Source organism: Larus michahellis, chromosome 9 (genome assembly GCF_964199755.1).
Source record: "Larus michahellis chromosome 9, bLarMic1.1, whole genome shotgun sequence".
NCBI lineage: Eukaryota > Metazoa > Chordata > Aves > Charadriiformes > Laridae > Larus > Larus michahellis.
In genome coordinates, this window is record NC_133904.1 from 30,116,064 (window position 1) to 30,143,865 (window position 27,802).

Consider the following 27,802-nt stretch of genomic DNA (forward strand, 5'->3'; position numbering starts at 1 on the left):
ATCTCATCTAAATCTCCCCTCTTCCAGTTTGAAACCGTTCCCCCTCATCCTATGGCTCCCCTCCCTGATCCAGAGTCCCTCCCCAGCTTTCCTGTGTCCCCTTTAGGGACTGGAAGGGGCTGGAAGGTCTCCCCAGAGCCTTCTCCAGGCTGAACCCCCCCAGCTCTCTCAGCCTGTCCTCACAGCAGAGGGGCTCCAGCCCTCCCAGCATCTCCGTGGCCTCCTCTGGCCCCACTCTAACAGCTCCGTGTCCTTCTGCTGTTGGTGCCCAGCGCTGGAGGCAGCACTGCAGGGGGGTCTCACAGAGCGGAGCAGAGGGGCAGAATCCCCCCCCTCGCCCTGCTGCCCACGCTGCCGGGGATGTGGTCGCCTTTCGGGGCTGTCCCCCGTCCCTGACACCTTGGCGGCCCGACCGCCCCGCACTCCGCAGGCTCCCAGCCCCCCTCACCGCCGGCCGCCCTTCCCGCTCGCTTGCTGTCCGCGTTCCCCCTCTCGGCCTTCCAGGCGCCGCCTTCCTCCCCCTTTTTGCCGGCTGAACGTCCCCCCCGTCTCCGCGCTCCGCTCCCCCGCCCCAGCCCCGTCCCTATCCGGGCTCCCGCCGCCTGTCCCCGCCCCGCGGCGCCTGCGCCCAGCGCCGCTTCCTGGTGGCGGCGGGGCCGGGGCCGGGGCCGGGGCCGGTACCGGAGCGATGGCGGGGCCGGTGCTGGCGGCGGCGGCGGCGGGGCTGTGGGCTCGGGGGGCGGCGGGCGGGGAGGTGGCGGTGGCGCGTCCCGGGGCGCTGGAGGAGGAGATCGTGTCGGAGAAGGCGGCGGAGGAGAGCCACCGGCAGGACAGCGCCAACCTGCTCATCTTCATCCTGCTGCTCACCCTCACCATCCTCACCATCTGGCTCTTCAAGCACCGCCGCGCCCGCTTCCTCCACGAGACCGGGCTCGCCATGATCTACGGTGAGGGGCGCGACCCCCCCCACCCCCGCCCACGCCACGCACCCCCTCCATGGAAACCCCGGGAGCCCCGTCCCAGCCAGTCCCGGCTCGGCGCTGGGCCAACCGGAGAACATGGGCTGGCCACCTGCTTTCAGCCCACCCTTCCCTTCGTGGGTCCCCGGTGGCCCCTCGCCGAGGGGCTGCGGCAGGGCCCCTTCCATGGGCGAGGGGGTGCAGGGACACGGGGGGACGCGCCGCATCCCCTCCCTGCCATGGCTGGGTGCTCCCGGCTCGCCCTGTGCCCAGCGTTATCTGGGTGTTGCTGGCAGGAGGGTGGGTTGGTTGGTTGGTTGGTTGGTTGGTTTCCCAACCCAAGGTGTCGAGGGCTCTCCAGGGCGGCGTTACTCCGAAATCTCCGGCGGTGAGGAACTGGTTGGGTTTTCCCAGGGCAGCTGCAGCACGGGTGAAGCTGGCGGGGTCGAGGGCTACCACGTGCCAAGTGGCCTCGAAACCATGTTGCAGAGTACCAGCGAGTCCCGCTTACCTGCTCCAGGGCTGAGAGTGGGGACACGGGACAGGGCCTGTTGCAACAGTTTGAGGGGTAACGGCTTTAAATTGAAAGAGGGTGGATTTAGACTGGATATAAGGAAGAAATTTTTTACACTGAGGGTGGTGAAACCCTGGCCCAGGTTGCCCAGAGAGGTGGTAGATGCCCAATGCCTGGAAACGTTCAAGGTCAGGTTGGACGGGGCTCTGAGCAACCTGATCTAGTTGAAGATCTTCCTGCTCATGGCAGGGGGGTTGCACTGGATGGTCTTTAAAGGTCCCTTCCAACCCAAACCATTCTATGATCCTATAGATCAGGCTTTGCACTGGTCGGGAGCCTTGCGTCCCACACGCTGGGGCCAGAAGTTGTGTTTCCACCCTACATGCAGGGCACCTGAATTTCCAGAAGCTGTCCAAGAAGAACGGAGAGGCCATTTGGGAAGGTGCTCCCACCCTTGGTTGTGCTCAAGGACCCGTGGGACCAGCAGCCTCATGTCCTGCTGCTCGGGGACCTGTGCTCACGTTGGGGTTCCTCCTCCCACTGTGACAGGAGCCACACGTGCGTTCCAGCAAAAAGTGGAGCGAGGCTGTGGGTCGGGGGAGTGGGTCTGTAGCTGGTTGGATTTTAATGGTGGCCTGTGATTTACCGAGGTGACGTGACCTCGTGGAGTGGCCTGAACCGTTGTATGGGGATGCGGTACGTGGCTCTGCCGGGGTTATCTAGCACGACTTGGAGTTCAGCGAAAGTAGGACTGGGAGTTGTGCTGGGGGAGCAATTAGTGCGGCCACGGAGCCTTATCTACGTGAGATTTGTTGAGTTTAGGATTGAAAAGGTGTCTTCTGCTGAGTGCTGTGGCTAGTGTCTCTTCTCTGTGCTGTCCTTGCCCTTGCTGGTTGTGGGTGATGTGTGACCAAGCTCGGTCAGAGCAGCAACGTGGCCGAGTCCCCCGCCCAGCGGAGAGCTTTGCTCTCAAGGCTTTGACTCGACCCGTTCGGGCCGTTGGCTTTTGTGATCTTAAGTTTCAGTTAATCGGAGGTGTCTTTCCAAACGAAGGGGTGGAGACACTCGCATTGGCCCAGAGGCACAGAATACTGGTGTGCCTTTTCAGAGTCCTGCAAGCCAGCACCGAGGCGGGTGCAGGCGTTGCTGGCCTCCCGCCCGGGGCAGGGGTGGTCACCTCCCCGGGACGGGAGCTCTGCTGTGGCAGCACGTGCTTCCAGCATGGAAGGTCTTCTTTCTTCTGCTGCCCTGGAGCTCGATGACACATGGCCTTCCTATTCCTTTCATGCTTAACCTTGTTCTTCTTCTCTTGGAGTTTTCTTCCTCTTGGTCCTCTGTCCTGACCCACCTGATTGCTCCCCTTGTTCTCAGAGGACGACCTGGGTCGTTTTGGTCTCCTGCTGATCCGTAAAACGTATGTTTTCTGTCTGCTCTTTTGCAGACTGTGCTTAGAGAATTGCTGGCGAAATCGGTATCGTCACCCGTCTGGTCATGCAGAAAATCCCAAGTTTATCCCTGCTCTCAAGGCTTGCGGCCTTTTTTTGCTTCTTAGGTCGTGACAAGCTGCCATAGGAAAAGGGATGTGTAATTTCCCAAGGAGTGGTGAGATGCTGCTGTTTTATAGCGACAACTTAAAAGCTTCAGGGAGCAAAGCAGGTACCGCTTCTGCTGGGCTGTGCCTGGCCCCCTGCGATGCTTTCGGCCCCGGTGATGCTTTCAGCCCCGGGGAAGTCCGCTGAAAATGTGGAAGTGCTGCAGCAGGCAGGCTGCAAAACAGACCCTGAAATCTGGGCAAGAGAAGCAATTTGTAAAAGCTTGTCTTTTTCTAATTGAAAAAAAACCCACAACCCAACGACTAAGTCAAATAAAACTTTTCCGTACACCTCTTCGTGCGGAAATGCATCGGAGTTTCCTTGGGGTCTGTGTTTTTACTGTAGGTTATAAGCTCTTGCTCCGGGTGGATTTATATCTTACAAATCACGCTGTTGGCTCAGAGCTGATGCTCCGGAGCTGGGCACAGGCTGGGCTCATTTCATGGTGACAGACAATAGGTGTTTAGTAGCCCCTAAGCTTCATTTCAGTGTTTAAAACGAGGTTCCCGCATGGGAGGTACTCAACAGTTAGGATGATTAAGTGAACGCTCTTGTTTCAGTTCTTCTTGGGGTCTGATGGTGGATGTGGCAGGAGCTTCTCTAGAAGTTTAGTTTCCTTGTACTTGTTCCCACTTGGCCCCTGGATTGCATACGTCTGAATTGCTTGTTTCAGGTTGTCTTTGGTTGCTCACTGCATTTTTTCTTTCCTTTCGGTGTCCAGATTAATGCTCGCCTGGGGATCCTGTGTGCTTCCATTGTTCTTAAGTGCCTGAATGGTAATATATTAGTCTTCATTTAAAACTTTACCTCGGAAATGTTCAACAGCACCTTAAAAAAAAAAAAAAGCCCATGGGCTTTTGTTCTTTTTAATGAAGTTGGGAGGAATGCAATGAAAATAATCTCTTGCACTTTGCATAAAAGAACTCAATTAATTCACCAGCTTCGCCTTTAGCCTCTCTACTCCTTGCAGCTCTCGGCTGGCAGCTTCCTTGGTGTCAGGTTCCCTCCCCTCTGCTCCCTCCCAGGGCTCAGTTTTGTAAAACTTTTGGCTGCCAAAGCATGTCGATACTGGTGGAGCGGCTCACGGGTTGCTGCTGGGGCAGCCCTTCGAGCGCCAAGAGAGTCTGAAGCATTTCCTAAGAGACCGTCCGAACCAGGAGGACCTACGTCATCCCCTGGGCTTGGTCCAGGTAGCCTGAGCCCAGGACTGGGTTTGGTGTCTGAAAGATAGCTTGGCAGTCAAGTCAGGTTTGTCCCAGGTGCCTCCAGCGAGCATCGTTAGGTGGGGAGGGATGATTAGAGGTCCAGGGTTGGACAGGAGGGGTTGCTGGTGGGGTCATCTTAATGCTGGGGGAGTAGCTGGCTTTAAGCAGTGCACGGCGTGCTTTCCCTGTAAGTCCCTCTGGTGGTATCTCCTTGTGCCGATCTGTATAGGCATCTGGGTGTCTCTTCCCTCCCAGGTCCGGAGAGCTCTGGCAGCCTCCCAGGCAGCGTGTTACCGGGCAAGAGAAAATGCCTGATTTTTGGAGCCCTAAGCACAGCAGTTTTGCCAGATCATTGTGAGGTTATACGTCCCTTTTCCCTTGTCCTATTCCTGGCCAGAGTGGGAATTTGGCATGTGGGGCCAGGAGCAGCTGCTTTGCGATGGGGATTAAGAGCGGAGAGGCGGGCGAGTCAGGATCACTCTGAATTCCCAGCAGTAATGTCCCTCCGTCCCTCCTGCCTCTCATCTCAAAGCACCGAGCCTGGGCATTTAAAGGGATCGCTGGATGCATTTCCAGCTGAGAAAAGAAAGACAGCTGCTGGAAGTTTCTGACTCCTGCATGAAGCTCTAAAATCAACTTTTTTTTTTTAAAAAAAAGACTATTTAAAAGCCACCCTGGGTGACGTTCCCTGAAGCAGGTCTCCTTGCCTGCTTCTGCCGACAGGGACCTTTTCTGCTACTGTCGGGGCGGTTCTGTGCCACCAGTGCAGGATAAAGCCCAAAGCGTGTGGTGAGCACGTGGCAGACCGTACATAGCTTAAAAGCAGGGGTAACTGTGAGAGCAGCGCAGCTGTGCTGCAGAAGCGCCAGGTTAGAGCAGGGACTGGGTTTTGGGTGCAGCCTGGTTCCTGAGACGTCACTGGTGTGATGGGTTAGCAGTGGTGAGTCTCTGCCTGCAGCCGCTTCTTCTGCCTCTGCTCATGGGCTGGATGTGTGCTTGGGTGGCCCTGCTCTGTGTGACATCCCTGGGGACGGGAGTTGGGGCTTTTCTTCTGGCCATCGGCAAAATGAGCAAATCTCATCCTGGAAAACTGCTGTCAAGGGAAGAGAAGGCAAAAACGGGGCAGCAGATTGGGAACTGGCTGCAGGAGATGCTGAATCGGTCTCCTGCCCGGCATCCTGCACGGCCACGGCAGAGCCCAGGACCTGCTCCCGTGAGATGGGGGTGTTCAGCCTGGAGAAGAGAAGGCTCCGGGGAGACCTTCCAGTCCCTGAAGGGGCTCCAGGAAAGCTGGGGAGGGACTCTGGATCAGGGAGGGGAGCCATGGGACAAGGGGGAACGGTTTTAAACTGGAAGAGGGGAGACTGAGATGAGATCTGAGGAAGAAATTCTTGGCTGTGAGGGCGGTGAGCCCCTGGCCCAGGTTGCCCAGAGAAGCTGTGGCTGCCCCATCCCTGGAGGGGTTCAAGGCCAGGCTGGACGGGGCTTGGAGCAACCTGGTCTGGTGGAAGGTGTCCCTGCCCAGGGCAGGGGGTGGCACTGGATGATCTTTAAGGTCCCTTCCAACCCAAACCATTCTATGATTCGCTTCAGTCGGGGTTGTGCCCTGCCTGTAGGAAAGCACAGAGCGAGATCTTAATTAGGGCAACAGTCAAGAAGCCAGAGTGTCCTGGGAGGCAAATGGAGAAGCCTTTCGAGTGTTGTGGTCTCTGTTTAGTTCCCACGTGTCTGAAAGCATTTCATAAATGTGTGGTTCAGAGATGGGGTTAAGATCCAGCATTTCTGTGGTGGCTCAGCGCTACCTTAATCGAGGAGTTTCCAAACCCTTTCGTGCTGAAGGCTATGTGGAAAGGTGTCTCGTGGGCCATCCCTCCTCCCCAGCCTGCAGATGTCCAAAAGCTCAGCCCGGAGAGCGCTGGGCACACTGTGCGAGTGGGAAGGAGCCGGAGGAGCCAGCGCGATACGAATGCCGTTAGTCTGGATGTGAGACCTCAGAGTGCAGCTCGTCAGCTGTGCTGCAGATGAAGAGTGCCCTATAAATTGCTGACTTGCAAACGAACCCCGCGATACTGTGATTCTGTGATACTCCTGCGCAGCAGCTGGGCCGGAGGCAGGGCGGGCTCCCGGGGCTGCCCTCGTGGTGCAGAGCTGGAGCTTGCTGGGGGCGAGGAGCAGACCCGGGCGGTCGGCCCGGATGGGGAAACTTTCGTAGTTTTTAGGAAACGGGGATCACTGCCGTGTGCTGCAAAAGCTCCCCGGTGCGGGAGGAGGCTGTACAGTGCTACAGTGTCTTATGAAGGATGCTCAGCATCCTTGGAGCGTTCGTGGTGGTTGTTTGGTAGCTTTTTTTGATCCCCTACAAAAATGAAGAGTTTAATGTATTTCTGTAGCGGCAAAACGTGATGCTGTCAGGTTTTGGGTGCAGCGTGCATAGTTTGGGCAAGTGTGAGCAGCCTTGCCCAGGTCCCCAGCTCTGTGCCAGCAATGCCAGGGTCCTTGCCCTAAGAAAACCAGTGTGCCCTAGGTGTTGGCTGTTCGCAGCTCTAGAGCGAGGGTCTGACTGATTGTTGGGTAATTAAAATCCCTCAGGAACAGTCCATGGCTGGTGTCCATGGACCATGTTAGTGTCCGTGTGCTGGTGTCCATGCACGTCCACATGAACATGGAGCATTTGCATGGCTCATGGGAGGACACGGGTGGTTTAATATCACGCAATTATTTGGATGGTGGTTGTGCTCAGCAGCTGAGCAGAGGGTCAGGGTGCTGGCATGCTGGGTGCTGCATCCATGCTCGAAGAGATCACCCCAGGAGTTTGCCACGGCTCGTCTCACCCACACGTGTTCCTCCCCAGGGGTCCTGGTCGGCGTGGTCCTGCGCTATGGCATCCACGTCCCCAGCGATGTCAACAACGTGACGCAGAGCTGCCAGGTGCAGACCAGTCCCGCCACGCTGCTGGTGAACGTCAGCGGAAAGTACTACGAGTACACCCTGAAGGGGGAAATCAGCGCCCAGGAGCTCAACAACGTCCAGGACAATGAGATGCTGAGGAAGGTAAGGGAGTCGGTGGCTGGAGAGGTGAGCAATGCTCCCCACTCCCTCCATGGGGAGGGATCCTGTATCTGCTGGATTAAGTGATTTTTTTTTTTTAATTTATTTTTTATTTTTTGACTTCAGGCAGATTGCGATCAGCTGTAAAATGTTAAGTTGAACGCGATGTAATGAAACTCTAGTTTCAGCTGATCTTAATTTGAGCCGTTTAGACTGTGAGCTCTGTCTCCAAAAGATCCCAGACACATCCGCAGTGTTCACCCGATGGCATTTCATCTGGCGGGAGTACAGGGTTTCCTCCGTGTATTTTATATGACATTTTATTTGTGTTTTGTCTCGCAAAGTCTTAACAAACTATTTAACTGTTGGTTGTTTTTTGTTGTTTTTTTTTTTTCCTTAACAGGTGACTTTTGATCCTGAAGTATTTTTCAACATTTTGCTTCCTCCAATTATATTTTATGCAGGCTACAGCTTGAAAAGGGTACGTGCCTTTACAGCGCCTACATTTTTAGTTCCTCTGCCTCCAGAGCATTTTTAATCCTTGAGAGTGCTTTAATGCTTGCTCAGCAGGCCAGGGCTGCGGAGCTGGGTACAGTTTTCCCCAGTAGATGCGGGATTGTAGGAAGCGGGGCTGAGAGTGCCCCTCTTGGTCTCGTCTGTCCCTCTGCCCTGGGAAGGGTCAGCAACTTCAACTGTTTCCAGCGTGGGTTTGCGCGGGGAGTTTGGAGGTCAGCTGGGCCGTTCCAGCCCCCCTTACTTTGGAACCACGTAGGAGGGTGGGAAGGTTTTAGAGAGCAGCAGCTCTCTGAAATGCTGATTTGGAAGGAGGGGAAAATCATCCTGTTTAGCTTGCGGGAGGAGGAAGGAGGAATGCTGCTGGGTTAGGAAATCAGTTCCCAGGACTCGGAACAGCACCTTATTAAATACACGGGTACAAGAAAATGCTATGTTCATGTTTATTAATGCTGCATTAAAATCTGCTGGCCTGGCAGTGTACACCGTTGTGCTGGGCACCGTTCTGCCGTGCTTGTCCGGCTCGTGGTGTCTGAGCTAGGTGCGAGCTGCGTGGCTGCCTGTGCAGGCTTGAAATAAATAGTTAGCAAAATATAATTCAGTGGTTTGTTTTTGTTGGTTTTTTTTTCCCTCCTTCTAGAGGCACTTCTTCAGAAACTTGGGATCCATCCTAGCATACGCTTTTCTCGGCACGGCGATCTCCTGCCTGGTGATCGGGTGAGTGGTTGGAGCTGGGCTGGTTGTTCCACCGGGGGCTGAGCCACGCTCGGAGGCAGCGCTCCGAGCCTGGAGCTGCGGCCGCTAATCCCAGCCCCGAAACATCACACGGGCTCTCCGCTACCGCCCCTCAGCAGCGGCAAATAACGCTGTTTACTGTCCAAACGTTCCCTGTGTGGGCAGGGCGATTGCTGTCTAATTGCGTAGTGCTTTCTCAGCATCCCACACGGAATATACCCGGCGAGGAAAGTTTCACACTTCTCTGAAGATTGTCTTGAAAAAACAGTCGGTAACTTCAAATTATTGAAAGCACAGCCCTAGCAAGTGTGAGATGCAGGAGCAGAGGGCAGGATCGTAAACGCGTCTCCTGTCCTTACTTGCTGGAAGCAGGTGCCTAGCGAGCGCAGATTGTGTTTCAAATTATTTATCCCTCTGCGCAGAGGGAGCTAAATGATTCCCGCTCTGAATAGTAGCACGCTGGCTGGCGTGGGGTGTTTTCCACGGGGGAGTCCGGTGGATTCAAGCAAACTTAGCATCCGCATTTTCTGTTGCTCACGGAAAGTTTCGGCCCATTTCAAAGTCAGGCCAAGGTCATCCTGCTGAAACGCGTAAATGTGAAATGCTGAAAAACGATCACGAGACCCCACGAGCCTTTCTGCTGCTTTTATTTAGTCGCGTTATGCTCGTGGAGGAGTTTTGGTCCCGGTTCCTCACCGGTGCCGTGTCTGTGGTGCGGTGCAGCGGGTGGTTTGGTGTGCGTGGTCCAGCACTCCCCTCGAGAACATGGCCCTGGGGTTGCACCAGGCTCAGCTCATCAGTTCTTCAGCGTTCCTGCGTTTGGATAACTTCAGGGGTTAATCTGGCAAATTCAGGGGAATCGAGCCCATTTGAGTGTCATTGTAAGGCACTGCAGAGATGAGTAATTGCCTCTTCTGATCACCAGCTCTGTTGTGTATGGCTGCGTGGCGCTGATGAAAGTCACTGGGCAGCTCGGGGGAGACTTCTACTTCACTGACTGCCTCCTGTTCGGGGCCATCGTATCGGCTACTGACCCAGGTATGTTAGGTGGTTATTTCCCCCCTCATTTTACCTTTTTGATCCGTTTTGAGTAGCGCGTAAGAGGGGAAGAAAGTCTGAACCCGCAGTTCCCTTTTTCTGAATTTTGGAGTTTATTGGCAACGTTCCCAGAGGTCTAGATTTGTCTCCATGCCTTCTCATTTCCTTCCAGTTCCGTGTAATGTACCTTCCAAACCTCTGCTTCCTAAATCTTTGTTTGCAGTGAAGTCCCAGCAGTCTCTCCCTTGACTTTGCTGGGTTTTGGGACAGGTCCACTGTGTTTCTGCCGTCCTTTGCCAACGGCTGACGCAGAACAAGATGTGTGACGCGGGGAGGGTTCAACTGACAGTTTTAGTTTGGCTGATTTCCTTCTGCTTCCGTTTGGGTGGGATTTTGGAAGGTGCTAATCTAACTGGAAGTTGGTTTTAGTGAGCAGTGCTGAGGACAGTAGTGACAGCTCGGTCTGCTGAAGCACTTTGTAAATTAAAATTATGAAAAGCACGCCTTGTCCAACTGAATTTCACATCGTTCGCGATTACTTTTACACGGTAGCTGTTTATTTGCACGTTCCAGCTTCACCTGAAAGCACAGGACCACAGAACGGCCTCTCCTTCCTCCTGCCCTGTGCTGAACAGGGCTCGAATGTCTTCCTTTGCAGCCTGCATGGGGTTTGGCAGCATTAACCCCCCTCCTGACGTTACAGTAGCTTTGGGGGATCTTTTTAAATGCACATATCAGTCAGTTTTGCACTCAAGGGAGAGATCGCACACCTGGATAAGCCAAGTCTGCTGCCCTTTCGAAACAAGTGCCATTCCAGCTGCCGTTTCCAGATGAGTCGGGACTTTTACCTGCTCATCTTGACAATGAGTCATTTCTGGTTTCAAAGGCAAAATGAGGAGCGTTGTACGTATGTGCATATATGCAAGAACAGCGCTGCAGAACATAACCTGCGGCGTAACGTGGTAGTAGCCACATCTGTCTGCCAGGTGGAGATGCGAGACGTGCATTCACCGTGAGTTTTTAATAATTTATTTTTAACGTTTCCCTAAGATTTGCCAGGTAGCGGTGTGGCTATTATTGCTGATGTTTTTTTTTTAAAAAAAACCAACACAAACCTTAAAAAAAAAGAAAAAAAAGAGCTAAAATGATGTCCCGGCTTCTCTGAGCATATCTCAGATGGGTGTGCGTTCAGGCCACCGGTTCCTTTAGCTGCTCCTGCTTGGCTGTGAGGTTGAGCATCCTCCCTGTAGCTCAGCCGGGGTGTCGACATCGAGAGGAGGGGCATGTTGGCAAAGCGGGGAGCACCCCACAGGTGTGATGGCGAATTGGTAGATCCGATGGTGGTTGGGCAGAGGCCAGGCAAGTACCGTAGGTAGAGGTGATGCTTAGAAATGCTGCAGACGAGCTGGTGGTGTCGTGTCCCTTCTCCAGACTTCAAAATAAGAATGAGAAGATTTCACAGGTAAACATGGAGCATTTCCCGGTGCGTCAATGGGCTAAACCCCCTCCAGCACGCACAGATGAGTCCCTGAATGCTGTTTTGAAGGACGTTCACAGAAGCTGATTGGAATTAGCTCAGCCAGAGCTGTGCACGATGCACCATGTGTTACATCTTGCTTGCTTTAGGTGTTGTGACGTTTTTGCAAGGCTGACACGTAAAACCTGCTGCGTTTTCATTATCTTCTTGGAGCTGCTGGCTCGCGGAAGGGCTTGAGGGTATTCCGATCTCCGCCACGTGGCTGTAAAGTGCAAGAAACCCCCATGTGGGGTTTGAGCCGATGCCTGGCTTTTCCCAGTTATGTCTGGAACGTTAACACATCTGTGCTGGCACTTCCAGCATGTCAACCTATGTTGAATCCGTGGATTTCTCTCGGAGTATCAGGCATGGAAGGAAAAGGCAGCCATCGTCCTGGACAAGCCTACCTCCTCCTGGCCTTCTGCAGGTGAAGGAAGGCTCTCCCTGACGCTTTGAGCTAACGGCATCCCAAAAGCTGGGTGGCTCGTGTCAGCGTGGTACCGGGGTCAAGCCCACGAGGTCAGACCCTCAGGAAGCTCAGAGCAGAGTTTGCTCATGTCTGCCCACTAAAAACTCAACAGACCTAATGCCCAGGGTGTGTTTTAACAAAAGGAGGAGGGAAATGATAAAGCAAATCCAAATCCGAAAGGGCAGAAAGAAGACTCTCGAAGGGAGCGTGGGGGGTGGCTGGCACCATCGCAGCAGAGTGGCACAGACAGGCAGGAAGGCAGCTTTCTAAAAAGGGGCGTTTTGTCTTTGATTACACCAAAATAACGGCACCTTTTTGAATGTCTCTCTATTTTTCTATTTGTCAGTGACTGTTCTTGCCATATTCCATGAACTCCAGGTTGATGTTGAGCTGTATGCCCTTCTCTTTGGCGAAAGCGTCCTCAATGATGCCGTTGCCATAGTGCTGTCTTCGTAAGTGTGTTCTGTTTTTATTTTTAATTGTTATGTATGTTACATGTCAGGCGTTGGGGGGAGCCACTTGGCCTTGCTCCTGTAAAATAGGAGCACCGGTGTTTGCAAGAGCAGATTTCCATATTACGTGTCCCCAGAAGCTCTACTGACCTTCTGATGCACCTCCTCATTGTGCACCACAGCTTGGGATGGCGGGTTGTCCTTACAACTTCCCCCTGCATGATGGATGGTTTTGTTTTGCTTTTATGGCCAGTTGACCCAGCCAGAAGGAAATGGGAAAAGCCTCGTGTCTGCTTTTTAGCCGCAGGACCCCACTGAAACCCCTTGCTGATGGCTTTGTTCCTACCTGTCTTCCTTCCCATCCACAGATACCTGCTTTTGGTTAGGCAGAAATAGTTGGTAAAGCAGCTGTTTCCTTTCTCTCCCCACTTTCTGTGCATCAAGAAGATGGTATTTCTTACAGCCCTGGACCAAACACATGGGAAACTTGCTGGCTTTCTAAAGAGTGTTTTATATTCTTTAGTATTTTATGTCCTCTGCACTTAGGACGTATTTTACCTGTGTTTTCACTGTGTTGTCATCACAGGAATTTGTTTGGAAATATATAATATCTGCAACGGTGACGGGTTAACGTACAGCTAAGACTAATGCAGAAAATATTTCTGGAATACTTGTCACTCCGGCGTGCTGGTTGCGTGGGTTTTACCGAGGTGGAGGCAGCAAGTAACATATTGTCAGCTGCGTATCGCCACCCGTGTGAGCTGTGTTTACTGAAGTGAATGTTTCTGTTGAGGTTCCTGGAGCTGTTTGTATGGCTCATTCTGGCTTTTGCGCTGGAGGTGTCACTGCTGGTACGAGAGTAAATGCTGCACAGCCAGGTCGTGTATAAGAAGTGATCCTGAGCGGGGAGGAGACGGGGTCCCACCTCTGCTGGGAGGTTCTGGGTAGGAGTGGGTGGGTTGAGCAGCAGAGCAATGATATTTGTGGTGGATCTCCGCACACGTAGGTGACTGCGCCGTGCGCGCTCATTTGCCTCTTGCACTGTTTCAGTACCAGCTTCACAGCTCTTGCTCTGATCTCCTGCCTTCCTCTTTCCACAAGCTGAGTTCAGTCTGCCCCCTCTTCCCCAAAATGAGATAATTTGCACCAAAACAGCAGCCCCGAGCTGCAGTCAGCAGGTATTTTGCTGCAAGGCTTGTTCATTTGTGCAGCCCAGCCCAGCAACATGCTGACTTCCCAAGAGTTTCTCAGCAGCTGGCCTGTACCTGTTTTAAAGTTCATCATGGTGACCGTAAGCAGCGTGAGGCAGCCTCAGTCAGCACGGCGGGTACCGACTGGTGCAGGTATCTTGGGGACAGCCTTAAGTCACCTGGACAGAGCCACATCTTGGGTGCAAGGAGGCGGTGAGGTCCTCTTGCTCCAGGGAGGAGAGCTCCTCCAACAGCAGCCCGGAGCTCCTACTCATGGTTCCCCTTTTTTAAATTTGGTTTGGCATTTGCCTCTTTCACAGCAGAGGCATAAGTGGGGGAACCCCGTGAGGATGGTTCTGCTCCCACAAGCAGAAGCCCTGCTCCCCAGTTAGGAGAAGTAGAGTCGGGAAGATGAGGAATTGTGGGGTTTCTGCGGGGCTGGGCTCTGTTGATGGACGGGCAGCAGCTAGTGACGGGTGCTGCCTTGTCCCCAGGGCAAAGAGGGGCTCCAGCCGTGGCCAACTGAGTATGTGGCTTTGGTGGTTGTCCCGGGAAGTGCTGTCAGCTCCTTGCCAATGGTCTTGCACCTCAGGAGTAATAACCCCCCATGCTGGTACAGGTTAGGGGTTGACCTGCTGGAGAGCAGCTCTGCAGAGAGAGACCTGGGAGTCCTGGTGGACCACAAGTTGCCCATGAGCCAGCAATGTGCCCTTGTGGCCAAGAAGGTCAATGGTCTCCTGGGGGGCATTGGAAAGAGCATGGCCAGCAGGTGGAGGGAGGTCATCCTCCCCCTCTGCTCTGCCCTGGGGAGGCCACATCTGGAGTGCTGTGTCCAGTGCTGGGCTCCCCAGTTCAAGGACAGGGAACTGCTGGAGAGGGGACAGCGGAGGCTACAGAGATGATGAAGGGACTGGAGCACCTCTCTGCTGAGGAAAGGCTGAGAGCCCTGGGGCTGTTCAGCGTGAAGAAGAGCAAACTGAGAGGGGTTCTCATCAATGCTGAGCAATATCTAACGGGTGGGTGTCAGGAGGATGGGGCCAGGCTCTTCTCAGTGGTGCCCGGTGACAGGACAAGGGGCAATGGGCACAAACTGAAACACAGGAAGTTCCATCTCAATGTGAGGAAATACTTCTTTCCTGTGAGGGTGGCAGAGCCCTGGCACAGGCTGCCCAGAGAGGTGGTGGAGTCTCCGTCTCTGGAGACATTCCAAACGCGCCTGGAGGCGTTCCTGTGCCACCTGCTGTGGGTGACCCTGCTCTGGCAGGGGTTGGACTAGATGAACTCCAAAGGTCGCTTCCAACCCCTACGGTTGTGTGATTCTGTGAATCCGGGCATCGTCCCTGTGCCGGGGGAGGATGAGGAGCCGGGGCTGGTGCTGTCTGGGGCTGGGAGTCCTCCATGGTTTCTGCCAGGAGCTTGGTGACCCCCGAGGCTCCTCTCCTCCCTGCTTTTGGTCCTGGACGAGTGTCCGTTCCCGTGCTTGGGGAGCAGGATCCGTGCCTTTCTGTTTCTGCCTTGTGCTGTCTTGTCCTGTCCTGGCTTGGCAGCAGGGAGCTGATTGCAGGATGAAGAGGAATTGAACCCAGAACCGAAAGCTGGTGGGCAGTGAGGTGCTGGGGCTGTGGTTAGTGAGCGGAAGGGGAAATGCAGCAGCAGGGTCTCTGCCTGCTTCCAAAGGGAGTTTCCACAGGGGCTAAATGCCACGGGGAGTCCCGTGGGCAGGGATAGGGGAAATAAAGCACACAAAGGGCAGGGTTAAAGGGATTAAAACACAAAACCGACATCCAAACAGTTGGTTATGGAAGGGAAACGAAACCAATCTGGATTAAAAAAAACCAACACACCCCAAACCCCAGAATAGGAGCACAGTGGTGAATAGGAAGTAGAGGATGGGATTGACGAAAAAATTTAAATCACAGGGGGAAATCTGCAGCTTGCAGTGTAAAAGACAATGCAGAAAAATGAAATGTATTAAAAGCAGGGAAGTTTAGCAAGGGAAGTGAGCCGGGACGTGCTGGAAAGGGGAGGATTGTCATTCGTGTTGCAGAAAAACGCTGGTGTGTAGTGAGGGGAGAAAGCTGCAGGATGTGTGCGCGAGGCAGTAACTTTCCATTCCAGCATAACTCAGGAGGTTAAACAGCAAATGTTTAAAGTTCACATCCAAGAGTTTTAACAGAGCCAGCTGAGAGATTGCTAACTAGAAAGTTAATGTTTTCGGTAAGTTTACATCGAAGAAAGCGACGTAAGAAGTAAGGAGTTGATATTAAAATGGGATTTAGGAGATGGCTAGGGGACCCCTCGATCTCAGGCTTTCCAAGTAAAACAGTGGAATGCCGGAGGTAAGGCTCAGGAGTTAGGAGGGAGCAGGTTCAGAGATGGCACCAGCACGGCATCTCGTCACAAAGGTCTGTTGAAGTTTGGCAGATGAGATACTCGTGTTGCTGTAGTGAACCAGCACTGCTCCGTTTGCCTTGCTACCCTGCGATATTCCACTTGAGAACTCGGAGCAGTGCAACATCAATGTAGTACATGTTAAGTGCTGTAGAATGGCATAACTTACAGTTCTCTGGAGGATATTCACGTCAGCTGCCTCTGTGGAGTTGGTGGAGAAATGTAGGCTTCCCACTTGGATGCTTTGTGGTCCCAGACTGCCTGGCTTTACCGAGGGCTGATGCCAAACCCCCAAAATACCGTCATAAATGATGGGCTGTTGCCTAGCAAATATATTTGCAGGAGATCATGGAAGAGACGGGCTTTGAGCTGATGCTCTCTAACGTCTAGAAGGAGCAAATGCGGAGCCGCGCCTTGGAGGGGTGGCTGAACAGTGGAAAGCTGGCCAGGAGCGAAGGGGATCCCAAACTCCATGGGCACGTGCTGCGATCCCCGGGGGAATTGCAGTGTGGGTCTCAGGTTTTGTCTCCCTGGTTTCATGGGCTTGGTGTTGGCAGGTGTGGTAGCACTTTGCAGAGCTCAGGTAGCACCGTGGAGGTAACTCTCCCTCCGGACTAAGGAGTGTTTTGTTCTTGTGTGTGCTTTTCCTCCCTTTTTCAGTTCAATCGTCGCGTACCAGCCGGCGGGGGACAACAGCCACACGTTTGATGTCACAGCGATGTTCAAGTCCATTGGGATCTTCCTGGGGATATTCAGTGGATCTTTTGCAATGGGAGCAGCTACTGGAGTTGTGACAGCTTTAATATCCTTTTTGTTGTTTTTTCCAAGTGTTTGGATAACAGCTTCTTTTCTGTCTGCACTGCATTTCACCCAGACCCAGTGTTTCATGATTTTTTTTTGCCTAAATTAATGAAAGGTAATGCCGTAGCCTTTTTAAGGGCGGGCCATGTAGTGTTGCTGCGATACACAACTGGATTTGATATCCTCTCCGCTGACAGTTTCTCTCCAAATTGTCCTTAACCATCTGCAACGTCACCAAGTTCACCAAACTCCGGGAGTTCCCATTGCTGGAGACCGGCTTGTTCTTCCTGATGTCCTGGAGCACGTTCCTGCTGGCCGAAGCGTGTGGCTTTACAGGCAAGCTCCAGCACAGCCCTGCGCCTGGGACGGAGATCGGCAGGGACGATGGGCCTCTTGAGTTTTGCTTCTCACAGTATCGATAGCAGCCGGGGCTGTCCCTCTGCTTTCAGAAGTTTAATTATTCTGGGTTCTGGGGTTCTCCTGCTCTACTGGGGTGTAGCTTGGCTCCCTTTTCATGACCAGGAGTCTAACGTGATGCTCTGTTCCCCAGGTGTGGTGGCCGTGCTCTTCTGCGGGATCACGCAGGCCCATTATACCTATAACAACTTATCCACAGAGTCCCAGCACAGAACGAAGCAGGTGAGAGCTCCTCAGCCCCCTTCAGCTTCTCTGGATTTCAAGTGGAATATTTTTTCCTTCCCTCTCGCCAGAATTAGGTGCAACTGTCTTTCTACAGATGGATTTTCCTAGGGCTGCTTCTGCAGAAGCATGTATTGCGTGATGGATGGGCTGACACGTTCTTCTTGTTAAATCTATGTTATGTCTAACTCGCTTTTAATTTGTTTTTCTCTTTCAGTTGTTTGAGCTTCTGAATTTCTTGGCAGAAAACTTCATCTTCTCCTACATGGGACTTGCCCTGTTCACCTTCCAGAACCACGTCTTTAACCCTACCTTCGTGGTGGGGGCTTTTGTATCCTTTGGAGCCCATTTTATAAAACAAGAAAAGAAAGGGAGAAGTGCCTCATGCCTAAGTTGTGTGTCTCATTCAGATGCGTGGGGCTTTTTTCAGTCAGTCTGGCTGTGTTTTCAAAAGGGGATTTCTCCCGTGTAGTAGTCTTTTTGCTGGTTATTTTAAGAAGATGGAGATTCTTTTCCCAGCTTTTCTGTTTAGTTTTTTCCCCTCGTCTTGTCTTGTTTCTTGAGCATTCAATTTAGCTGCTGCAGGGACTCGGCATTCGATGTGAACATGGTGCCAAAGCACTGGGCTTTGTCGCGTGGCACCAGGGGTGGCTTTGCAAGCGGGGACCGCCTGCTATAGCCGTTTATTTCCTCTTTTCTCTGCTATTCCTTTTGTTTGACCCTGCAAAAAGCTTTTTTTTCTTTTTTTTTTTTGGTCAAATAGCCCAGTTAAAGCCACAGTAGATGCCTCTGAATGATGTCATGAGAAAGGATTTCCCCTTTTGCAGGCTGATGCTAATGGAAACGAGCTATCGGCCCTGGTATGTCTTGGAAAAACAAGGATTTTGAAGGAATTTTTTTTCATATCACAGGGAAGCCAGTTCAGATGTGCAGAATTATTTTCACCCTTTACAACAAAGCAGGTTTATACCAGTAAATAACATGTTGTTATCTTTGCCAGTGCGGGCTTGTGGGTTCGCGGCGAGGTCCTCTGAATCTCCCCACTGAGCTTTTGTGGGGCTGCGGTGGGGTAAAGGGAGCGAAGAGCCGGGAAATGCCGTTTGGGTGTTTCGATTGAAATTTTGTGCCGTGCCTCTTCAGTAGGAACCGGCTAACTCGCCGATGAAATAGCTCATTCATGAGAGAGATCATGAAATGCGTCTCTTATGCAAATTCATGATGTTCAGGAAAGAACATAAAAGCTGGAAGCATTTTCCATATTATTCAGGGCTGCGCTGAATACTGGATCCAAGATTATTTTTGCCATCTGGGTGCTGGTATTAAAAGACACAGCTTCAAAGATAAAAAGCAATATGAAGGGGCTGGTGATTCTTGTATCTCGCAGGCTATGAAAACAGAAAGAGTATTAGGGTTTTTTTTTTTTCCCTTCTCAACTGCTGCTGCTTTCATTTTGCTGAATAATCTTTGGGAACGCGACTTGGCTTAAAGCTTCAAACCCAGCTGTGAAGTGCGGGAATGTCAGAGGGGTGGTGGTAGCTGTGATAACTTGAGCTTCGCAGAGAACAAATAATTCTTGGGGTGAAAAATGACCTGGCATGGGAGAGTGTACAGTGGGAAATGGTGTTTTTTCTCTCCTCTCACTCATCTAACCTGTCCTCTCAGCATTTCCCTTGTTTATTTGTGCTATTGGTGAATCGCAGTGTGTGCTTTGCTTCGGTGAGGCCCTTCCCACACTGCTGTACCACTCAGAGCTGGGTTATTTTCTTTGCATCCAGAGGACTGGCGTTTCTGAGGCTCCCCAACATTTCTGTCACGCAATAGAAACTGGCGCTCTGCGCAGAGGTGGGATGCGGTGGGAGACGTAGCGAGAGGAATTTCCTTAACGTGTGCAAATACAGCTTGCTATCTTCCTAGGAAGAGCTGCCAATATTTATCCACTGTCATTTTTGCTGAATTTGGGGAGAAGGAATAAGATTGGAACAAATTTACAGCATATGATGATGTTTGCTGGTACGTTATTGCATTCTTGCCTCCAACCGTGTGGCCCATCTGCACTTCCTCGCCCACAAGCACCTGGAAATGTTCTTTATCAACTCTAAATCTCTTATGGGTGATGTCTGGAGAAGACACTGGGCAGGAGAGGGCTCCCTTAGGCTCGGTGGTGTGAATGGCTCATTTTTGAGATGTAGGAACAAGCACAAATCCAGGCTGGGCGGAGAATGGATTGAGAGCAGCCCTGAGGAGAAGGACTTGGTGGTGTTGGTGGATGAGAAGCTCAATGTTCACGAGCAATGTGCGCTGGCAGCCCAGAAAGCCAACCGCACGCTGGGCTGCATCCCCGGCAGCGTGGGCAGCATGGTGAGGAGGGGGATTCTGGCCCCTCTGCTCCGCTCTGGGGAGACCCCACCTGGAGTACTGCATCCAGCACTGGGGCACCAACAGCAGAAGGACATGGAGCTGTTGGAGCTGGGCCGGAGGAGGCCACGGAGATGCTGGGAGGGCTGGAGCCCCTCTGCTGTGAGGACAGGCTGAGAGAGCTGGGGGGGTTCAGCCTGGAGAAGAGAAGGCTCCGGGGAGACCTTCGAGCCCCTTCCAGTCCCTGAAGGGGGCCTACAGGAAAGCTGGGGAGGGACTCTGGATCAGGGAGGGGAGCCATAGGATGAAAGGGAACGCTTTCAAACTGAAAGACGGGAGATTTAGATTGGATATGAGGAAGAAATTCTTGGCTGTGAGGGTGGTGAGCCCCTGGCCCAGGTTGCCCAGAGAAGCTGTGGGTGCCCCATCCCTGGAGGGGTTCAAGGCCAGGCTGGACGGGGCTTGGAGCAACCTGGTCTGATGGGAGGTGTCCCTGCCCAGGGCAGGGGGTGGCACTGGATGGGCTTTCAGGTCCCTTAGGATATGCTTAAGCTTAAATCATCACTGTTAAAGCCCTGTGATCTCCTTCAGTGGTGGATGTCCTGTCAGAGGGACGGGACCACATGTGGGGCAGCGTAAATCCCGGGTGGGGAAGCCTGTGGTGGGGGTGGCCACCTGCGCCATGGGCTGACACAGCTCCTCCACCCTCCCTTCCCCATCAGGGCTGCGAGGAGCCATGGCGTTTGCCTTGGCCATCCGTGACACGGCCACCTACGCCCGGCAGATGATGTTCAGCACGACACTTCTCATCGTCTTCTTTACGGTGTGGGTTTTTGGTGGTGGCACCACGGCCATGCTGTCCTGCCTGAATATCCGGTGAGCGTGGCGTATGCGGGGCTCTTGTCTCCCCTTGTCCTCTCCCTCGTCCCACTCTTACGTTAAGGTGCTCGGTTTTAAGAGACAAGAGGAAGATCGCGTCCTTCCTCCCCCCTGGGCTGCGGCATGTACCTGGCATTACTTGTGCTAACCCTGTGCTTGTTTTCTCCTCCGCAGAGTCGGTGTGGACGCGGATCAGGAGAACGTGGTGAGCGGCCCCGTAGAGCAATTTGTGCTGCGTTCGTCGGTGCAAGGGTTACGTTGAGACCCTGTGAATGCCCGTCTGTGTCCCGCTCCCTTCCAGCTGCAGGAGGGTTTTTAGCTCCTCTGGTGAAAGAGTTGGCAGTCAGTGGGAGTCACGGCTTTCCTGTGCTCTCTGTGCTTGTGATGAGGCTTGCTTTTATTCCCTTGGAAAGAAGGGCATAGAAGTAACGCTGGCCTGTTTAGTCAGTCCATATTACTGCTGCGATAGATTCGGTCTCTCCCTTGCTGGGTCTGAAACAAATATCAAAATGTGCATGACATGGAAGCTTTCTGCCTCATCCCAGAGCCCAGGGCAGTACAGAAGTGCCATTTACTGGCCTGTTTTATGTAGCATCTTCCATCCCACTGTTACCCACAGGTACCCTCAACCTCTCTTTTGCCCCCACGGTTCCTGTGGCAGTCCCGGAACCACCGACCGCGCTGAGATAAATGCTGGAGCCCTGCAGCATCAGGAGTTTTCCTGCCCGGTAGCCCCGAGCTGTCTCGTTTGTGCGTCTGCAGCCCAGTCGTGCTGTGGCTGTAGCTCTGCTGGGTTTCAGCATGGGTCCCGCACCTTGGAGGTTCATTTCATTCAGAGCCATTTATTGGGCTGTTCACCTCTTGGAGAGAAAGCATCAAATGCTAAAGGCAGCACAGAGCCATAAATCTGCAAGCCAAATTTCTGTGAAATATGTATTCGTATTCATAGTCCCCTCCAAAGAGTTCTATATTTTTTTCTCTGACTAAAAGGAAGCCATAAGACATGATTATTTGCATGCAAAAATCTCAGGCGAGATTTGGTGGAGGTTGGACTTGTCAGTCACTATTAAATGTGATGTTTGGATGCAGCCACTGGCTCCGAGGGACTTTAAACCTTGAGGCCAGAAACTGGAAGGCTCTGGCAGAAAAATGGTCACTCTGTGCTTTGATACCACCTCCTAAGGGCTGTTGTGTGCTGCTAAATGCAGAGTGTGGTGCTGGAAGCACCATCAGCCTGTCGTGCTGTGAATGTCCTTGCACTCGCTGCAACCCAGAGGTTCCACTGAAGAGGCAGTGGGAAGGTGTGGGTCTTCTTACATCCCCATGGGGATAACTGGGGGCCCGATCCAGGTCGTGGCACGTTGCCCTGCCGCTGTGTAATGTTTTGCTCTCCCGCAGGGTGTCCCAGAGAGCGAGAGGAGGAGTACGAAGGCAGAAAGCGCCTGGCTCTTCCGCATGTGGTACAACTTCGATCACAAGTATCCTTGAGTGGCGGTTGGTGTGTGCTGTGCCAAATCCGTGCCTGAGCAACTCCATTGACTCGGAGCGTGACTCGCTCCCTGTTTAGCAGCGGAGCCAGTGTTTGCTTTCCCGACACACTGCTGATTTTTGATTTGTGAGAAATGACCATTCCCACCCGCCGTTAACTGGGGATGCAGCAGTAGCTCAGTTCAAAGCTGGGCTTTCCCATGCTGGAAGCCCAGGGGGTCCTCGATCCCTGTGGCAGGCGAGCAGGAGGGGCAGAGGGTGGCATGAGAGGGTCTTCTCATTTGTCGCCCTCTTGCTAGATGCTTTGTCATTCACTAATTCATGCTGTGCCATGAATTACTGGAGGAGCGATTTGCCAGGCTGAGGGGCACGGGGTGATGGGACTAGTGATGCCACTAAACCTTTTCTTACCGGGACTGTGCCCTGGTCCGCTCATGTCCTGCTGTTTGGTTGCATTCACGTTGCTCATCCCTACAATCTTTGTGCTTCCAGGGACTTGTGTTTCTTTCCTTCCAGTGATTTCCTTGAGACACCGAGTGCCTTGCTGCTGCCTCCGCATCCCACCCCTCGACTTTCCGACATCGCCCTATTCCTCTTTTCCTTAACCCTCTCTGTAGCTATCTAAAGCCTCTGCTGACGCACAGCGGTCCTCCTCTGACGACCACGCTCCCGGGGTGCTGTGGGCCTATTGCCCGGTGCCTGACGAGTCCGCAGGCGTACGAAGTGAGTCCATCGCTGTCCTTTCTGTTGCGGTGTCGGGGGAGATTGACATGTTTACATTTCTGCGTAGCTTTTGGATGCTGCTCTGCAGCACGGAGCTGGGACCCTTGGGGGAGGTCACATACTGGGGCTGATGGGTGAGTTAATTCCCGCGAGCATTTTGCTTTTCCAGCAGACTGTTTGGTCATGAAGGGACTCGTGGTGGTTCCTCCGTGACTGGCTCAATGAAGCTGTCACGGGTGCCCCAGCTGAGAGGACAGACAATTTCTTCATCCCCGGCTTTCTTCCAGCCTTGCAGCTGAGCCGTTCCCACAGCCCAGGACTGAAAAGGTTGACAGAATCTGAACCAGGGCTGCTTTTCCTAGAATCATAGGATGGTTAGAGCTGGAAGAGACCGTAAAGATCATCTTGTTCCAACACCCCTGCCCTGGGCAGGGACACCTCCCACTATATTTTCTCCTGAAATGCTAAAGAGCTCTTGTTCGAGCAGCCCAGAGGGGCAGGGGGATGACAAGCAGCTTTGGAGTGTCTGTAGGCAACAACCTCTTCCACCATTGCTGCAGAGCCTGCGTGTGCCCGTGCTCTTTGAGGAGCTGGGTTTACTGGTCAGGCTTGGCCTCCCATGGGTGGCTCTGGGGGTGAATGGTGCCGGCATGGCTCTCCGGCACGGCCTCGGCACTTGCGGCATCGCCATGCCCAAGAGCCCATTGCAGCGGCAGCTTTCCATGGCAGGATGTTCCTTGCCCACAAAGTATCACCATCAAGTTCCCTGCACAGAACGGAGGTGGCTCTGATGGGTCGGCGATGCGGTTCTTGTGGTTGTGGGTATTTTAGTGCTGTCAAAGCCACTCAAAACTGCATTCCCCATATATCTGGCTGTGGCATGAGAAAGAAGAGCCGAGAGAGCCCTCTTTGGCAGTCTGCAGAGAAGTTGGTGCGTTGTGCGAGTCTCATGGGCTCAGAGATACATGTGTGTGGCCCATCTGGTTATGGTGATGGTGCAGGAGACTGTCATTCGGTGCCTCTGCCTGCTCATGCACTGTCATCGTGTGATTTCAAACACAGCTCTTTGGGAAGAGTTAAACAGCGCTTTCCTCCTGTTTGTTGCCCAGAATCAAGAGCAGCTGAAGGACGATGACTCCGACCTCATTTTGAATGATGGGGACATCAGTCTGACCTACGGGGATTCCACCGTCAACACCGACTCTGTGGCATCCAGCGGCACGTCGCGGCGGTTCGTGGGAAACAGCTCCGAAGACGCGCTTGATCGGGAGCTTGCTTTTGGGGACCATGAACTCGTAATCCGGGGAACGCGCCTGGTCCTTCCCATGGACGATTCGGAGCCACCGTCAAACGTCCTGGATAACGCAAGACACGGTCCAGCATAAGGTTGCTCGGTTTGATTGACAGTAATATTTGCATATATGATCAAGAAATATGTACTACCTAAAGTCTAATGCATGTCTCAAAATGTCTAAGCTGTATAAATATTATTTATATGGTGTCAGAAGAATATAAATATTCTCTGCCAAGCACTTGTAAAGAACAAGCTGCAAATTTAAGTTAAAAACTGTGTTGACTGCACTATGTAGGGTGGAACTGTTTTAGCGTTAAGAGTCTTTTGCACACAGTGAGCTTCTTTAATGTGTGGTTTGACGAAGGGTTTAGTTCCCAGCGGGGTAAGTAAAGAAGCTGACTCCCTGTTCATCCCTCGAGCCTGGGAGAAGAGAGTAGGGAGGTGCTGGCGAGCGGTGGAAATCGCTTTCTATTCAGATGAGGATTGTTTATTTCTTTTGGTCTCTGATCTTTGGATAGTCACCTTTTGAAATCTTAGCGAAAAGTCTGCCCCACAGCCCCTCTCGCCGGGCAGCGGCCGGTGATAAACTTGTTCGCTTTGTGGGAACCTGAGCTGGGACCTGGAGAAATTCTGCTTTTTTGTGACCCTCTGCCCAAGTCCTGCTTTAGCGGGCGATGGCAGGCACCGGCCAAAGCCAACAGCGAGCGCTGGGGGTGTCTGGTGGCTGGGATGGGAGCGGGAGGGAGGGATGGTTTGTGTCTGTCGTCATGTTTAGGAGAAGGAGGTGATCCCACAGAAACTCCACCAAGTGTGTCCAGGTTTTAGGGCCGAGTCCATCCTTCAGTCGCGGCTCAAGCAGCTTTCTAGAACCAGCCATCAAATCCTCAACTAAATTCCACGTGTCTTTGTGCGACGCGTGTCTTTGTGCGAGCGAATCCCTTCTCCCGCAGTCACGGGCGTAGCTGAGACGTGCCGAGCGGCCGCAGCCGCAGGCAGGGCCCGGGACTCCGGCCAACCTCGAACACGAGCTTTACGGCTACAGATGGACACGGTACCTCCGGACCTCTCCAGAGGTACTGAGCATCCGGGTGGTACTGAAGGGGAGTTGTCCGTCCGTCCTCCTGTATAGTCAAAAACCATTGCACTTTGTTTAATAACTCCCTAGCATGCTGTGTGTCTGTGATCCCCACCCCACCTCTCTCATGTCTCTTACCATTTAATGAGAAATGTTTGCGAGTTGATTATTTTTGTTGTGGGTTTGTTGTTTTGGGGTTTTTTTTTGTTTTTGTTTTTTTTTAATTTTTAATTTCCAAGGAAGAGCACAGAACAATTTGCGATTTCACACTAGTGTTAAAGGATTTATTCTGTAGTTACGGGAATGGCTAAAGGTGCAGTGAAATTGTTAACCCTGACATCCTTCTTTTTCTCCTGAAAAGGGGGAATCACAGAAATTTACTGTGTATAACTTTGTTGTCTATTTTAGCTGCAGTTCTGCTATACAAACCTTTCAGGGTTATCTGTGCACTACAGGCCCCTTTCTGGAGTTAACCCTCTCCAGAGGGCTTAAACGGAGGTGTTTAAAAAGAGAATAAAGGAAAAAGAGCCGGTGAGTCCGAGCGCTCACAGCTCCCGTTATCTTTCCTTGGAACAAACTCTGCATCTCTCAGGATCCGACCCTGAGAGCTCAGAGCAGTGTCCCCACAGCTGTTTTCCCCAGGAAATACTGAAATTTTGAGCGTGTATGTATAGTTGAGAACATAAATTTAAACTTTTTTCTTTTTTTTTTTTTTTTTTCTTCATTTTCTCAGGTCTAAGTAACATAGCCTTAAATTCACGGATGTGAAACTAATTATTTTGGCAGTTTATCCCCAAGAAAATGCTTTCTTTTTCCTTCTGAACAAAATGTGTAAGTGTTGCCATAGGACCCCTCTAGAAGGGGGGTAACGCTCTGTTTATATTTAGATAGGGCATCTTCCTTGCACCAGTAAATGGCAGTCTCGCTGTTAACATAGCTGTTGGATTAGCGCTAGCCTCTTTGTTTCCTGCTATGCAGGAATTCCATAAAGTGTGCATTTTATATGATGTCTGTAACTTAACTTCATGTGTTTAAAAAAAAAAAAGGAAAAAAAAAAGGAAAAAAAAATAAATGTAGGTACCCGTTGACTTTAGGTTTACTGCATCACTTCTACATCCTGTTTGATGTTTGTTTTGCCTTTTTGAAGAGGTATGATAAATAACTACCTCTTGTTTTTTCCTGTATAACCTGACTATGAATTCAATTTACAAAGCTGGCGTTGGTGCAGCAGGAGGTGCGGAACGGTTCTGCTCCCCCCCGACAGCCCGTGGACCCCTCGGCCAGTCCTCGCACTGGCACAGGGCTCCCTCCCTCCCAGGTCATCCCTGGCTGAGGGGCAAATGTGGCCGAGGTGGCCACAGCGTCACGTTTTACCGTAGCCTCGGTAGCGTTCCTCTCTTTCTCTCACCCTTCGACTTCAATTTATCCACTCTCTTTAAGCTTGCCAACACATTACCATAAGCCTCAGCTTTTGACATCGGTGACAGTTCAGTTAGTACATTAAAGAACAAAAAAAAAGGTGAACAAATGATGATTTTATGGGTTACCAGTGAACTCTTCTGATCCATACATAATATAACCAGGACTGTTATGAATAGTATTGGTGAATGAATGAATTTAAGCTGAAATTCGGGATAATAAATGACTCAGATTCATCCTCAGCTGATTATTTCCTTTGTCCTGCTGCAGCAGAGAACATGCGAGTGCCTGGTTTTCAGCTGCAGAGCCCTGATGGCTTGTGTGCTGCAGATGAAGCTAAGGGTACCTTGGAGTATCGGGCCCCGAGACCTTTTGCCAAATAGATAAGACGGGCCCGAAGAGGCGGTTTACAGCTCCCAGAAAGACTTAGAGAAGGTGCCCTTCTTCTGTAAATTGAATTTTCATGGTTTTTGCACATGAAAAAGCATTGTAGGTAAAGTTATGATTTGTACTAGTACTGTCGATTTGTGTGGTAATGGCATTAACTCCGTAGTTGTGGTGTTTGTGCAGCTGATCTGTGATAGCTGATGATCACTATCAGACCTTCTGTTTACACTGACTAAATCCTTTACTGTTGCGTTGTACTGTGAAAGAAGGAATATGGGCCTATAATTTTTTTTTTTTTTTTCCTGCAATTGTGTGTACCGTTTCATTAATTCACACGGAAATAAATCTGTAGCAAAGTGACGATGTGCCGCTTGACCTTCTCGGACCAGTTTGTTCATGGCCTTTGGCCAACAGGTACAGCAGCAGCCAGGGATGCTGATGCTGAGCCGTGGGGGCTGGAGGGCAGCCGGGCTGGGGACCGCGCTCCTGCCTTTGATCCTGCGACACAGCCCAGCCCTGGGGCCGTCCTTCCTTGCAGGAACAGGCTCTGGGGAGCCCGGAGATGCCGATGGCTGCTAAAAGCCGCTGAAGCTCCCAGGCGCCTCCATGAGCAGCAAACCCCAGCTGGGGCAGCGCTGCTCGCTCGTCCTGGGGCGGTGGGTGGACCTGCCTGAGAGGCATCGCTACGGGGTGCTTGCAAAACTGAGGCTCCTTGAGCTTCTGTGGGCTTTTATGGCCTGTGTTTTTGTTGAATTTGTGGTTGGGCTCGTGGCAGGTCTCCTGTCTGTACTGTGGTTTTTTTTTTTTGGTGCTGTTGGAGCAGCTGAAGAGGTTTGTTGTTCAAATGCTTTACAATCCTTCAATACAGAGGGCACCTCAGAAGCTTCAGGAATCTGGTTTTGAGGGCTTGGATTTACAAAAGACAACCTTCACCTTTCAAGCGTTATAAAAATAAGTTCTTCGTAGCTCTGTATCGCTGCGGGAGGGTAGCTCCTGAAACCCAGTTAAACACACTTATCTCCCATCATAGCAGCAGACAGCCGAGGGGACATCTGTTCTGCTTTCTAAAGGGACTGTGGTCCTCGTGCGGGGCGGCGAGTCCTGAGCTCTCCCCCTGAGC

General features: G+C 52.2%; 1 protein-coding gene across 1 annotated transcript; it reads left to right on the forward strand.

Annotated features, from left to right (window-relative positions):
- Nucleotides 1–673: 673 nt before the first annotated feature.
- Nucleotides 674–25,909, forward strand: SLC9A6 (solute carrier family 9 member A6). Its single transcript, XM_074600113.1, has 16 exons — nt 674–947; nt 7,122–7,321; nt 7,722–7,799; nt 8,472–8,548; nt 9,492–9,604; nt 11,936–12,041; nt 16,283–16,424; nt 16,654–16,759; nt 16,974–17,062; nt 17,280–17,393; nt 18,961–19,072; nt 20,140–20,293; nt 20,471–20,501; nt 21,695–21,774; nt 22,402–22,507; nt 23,617–25,909. Exons 1-16 carry the CDS (start codon nt 689–691, stop codon nt 23,890–23,892), a joined length of 2,043 nt encoding a protein of 680 aa, XP_074456214.1. The 5' UTR covers nt 674–688; the 3' UTR covers nt 23,893–25,909.
- The last annotated feature ends 1,893 nt before the right edge of the window (nt 25,910–27,802 follow it).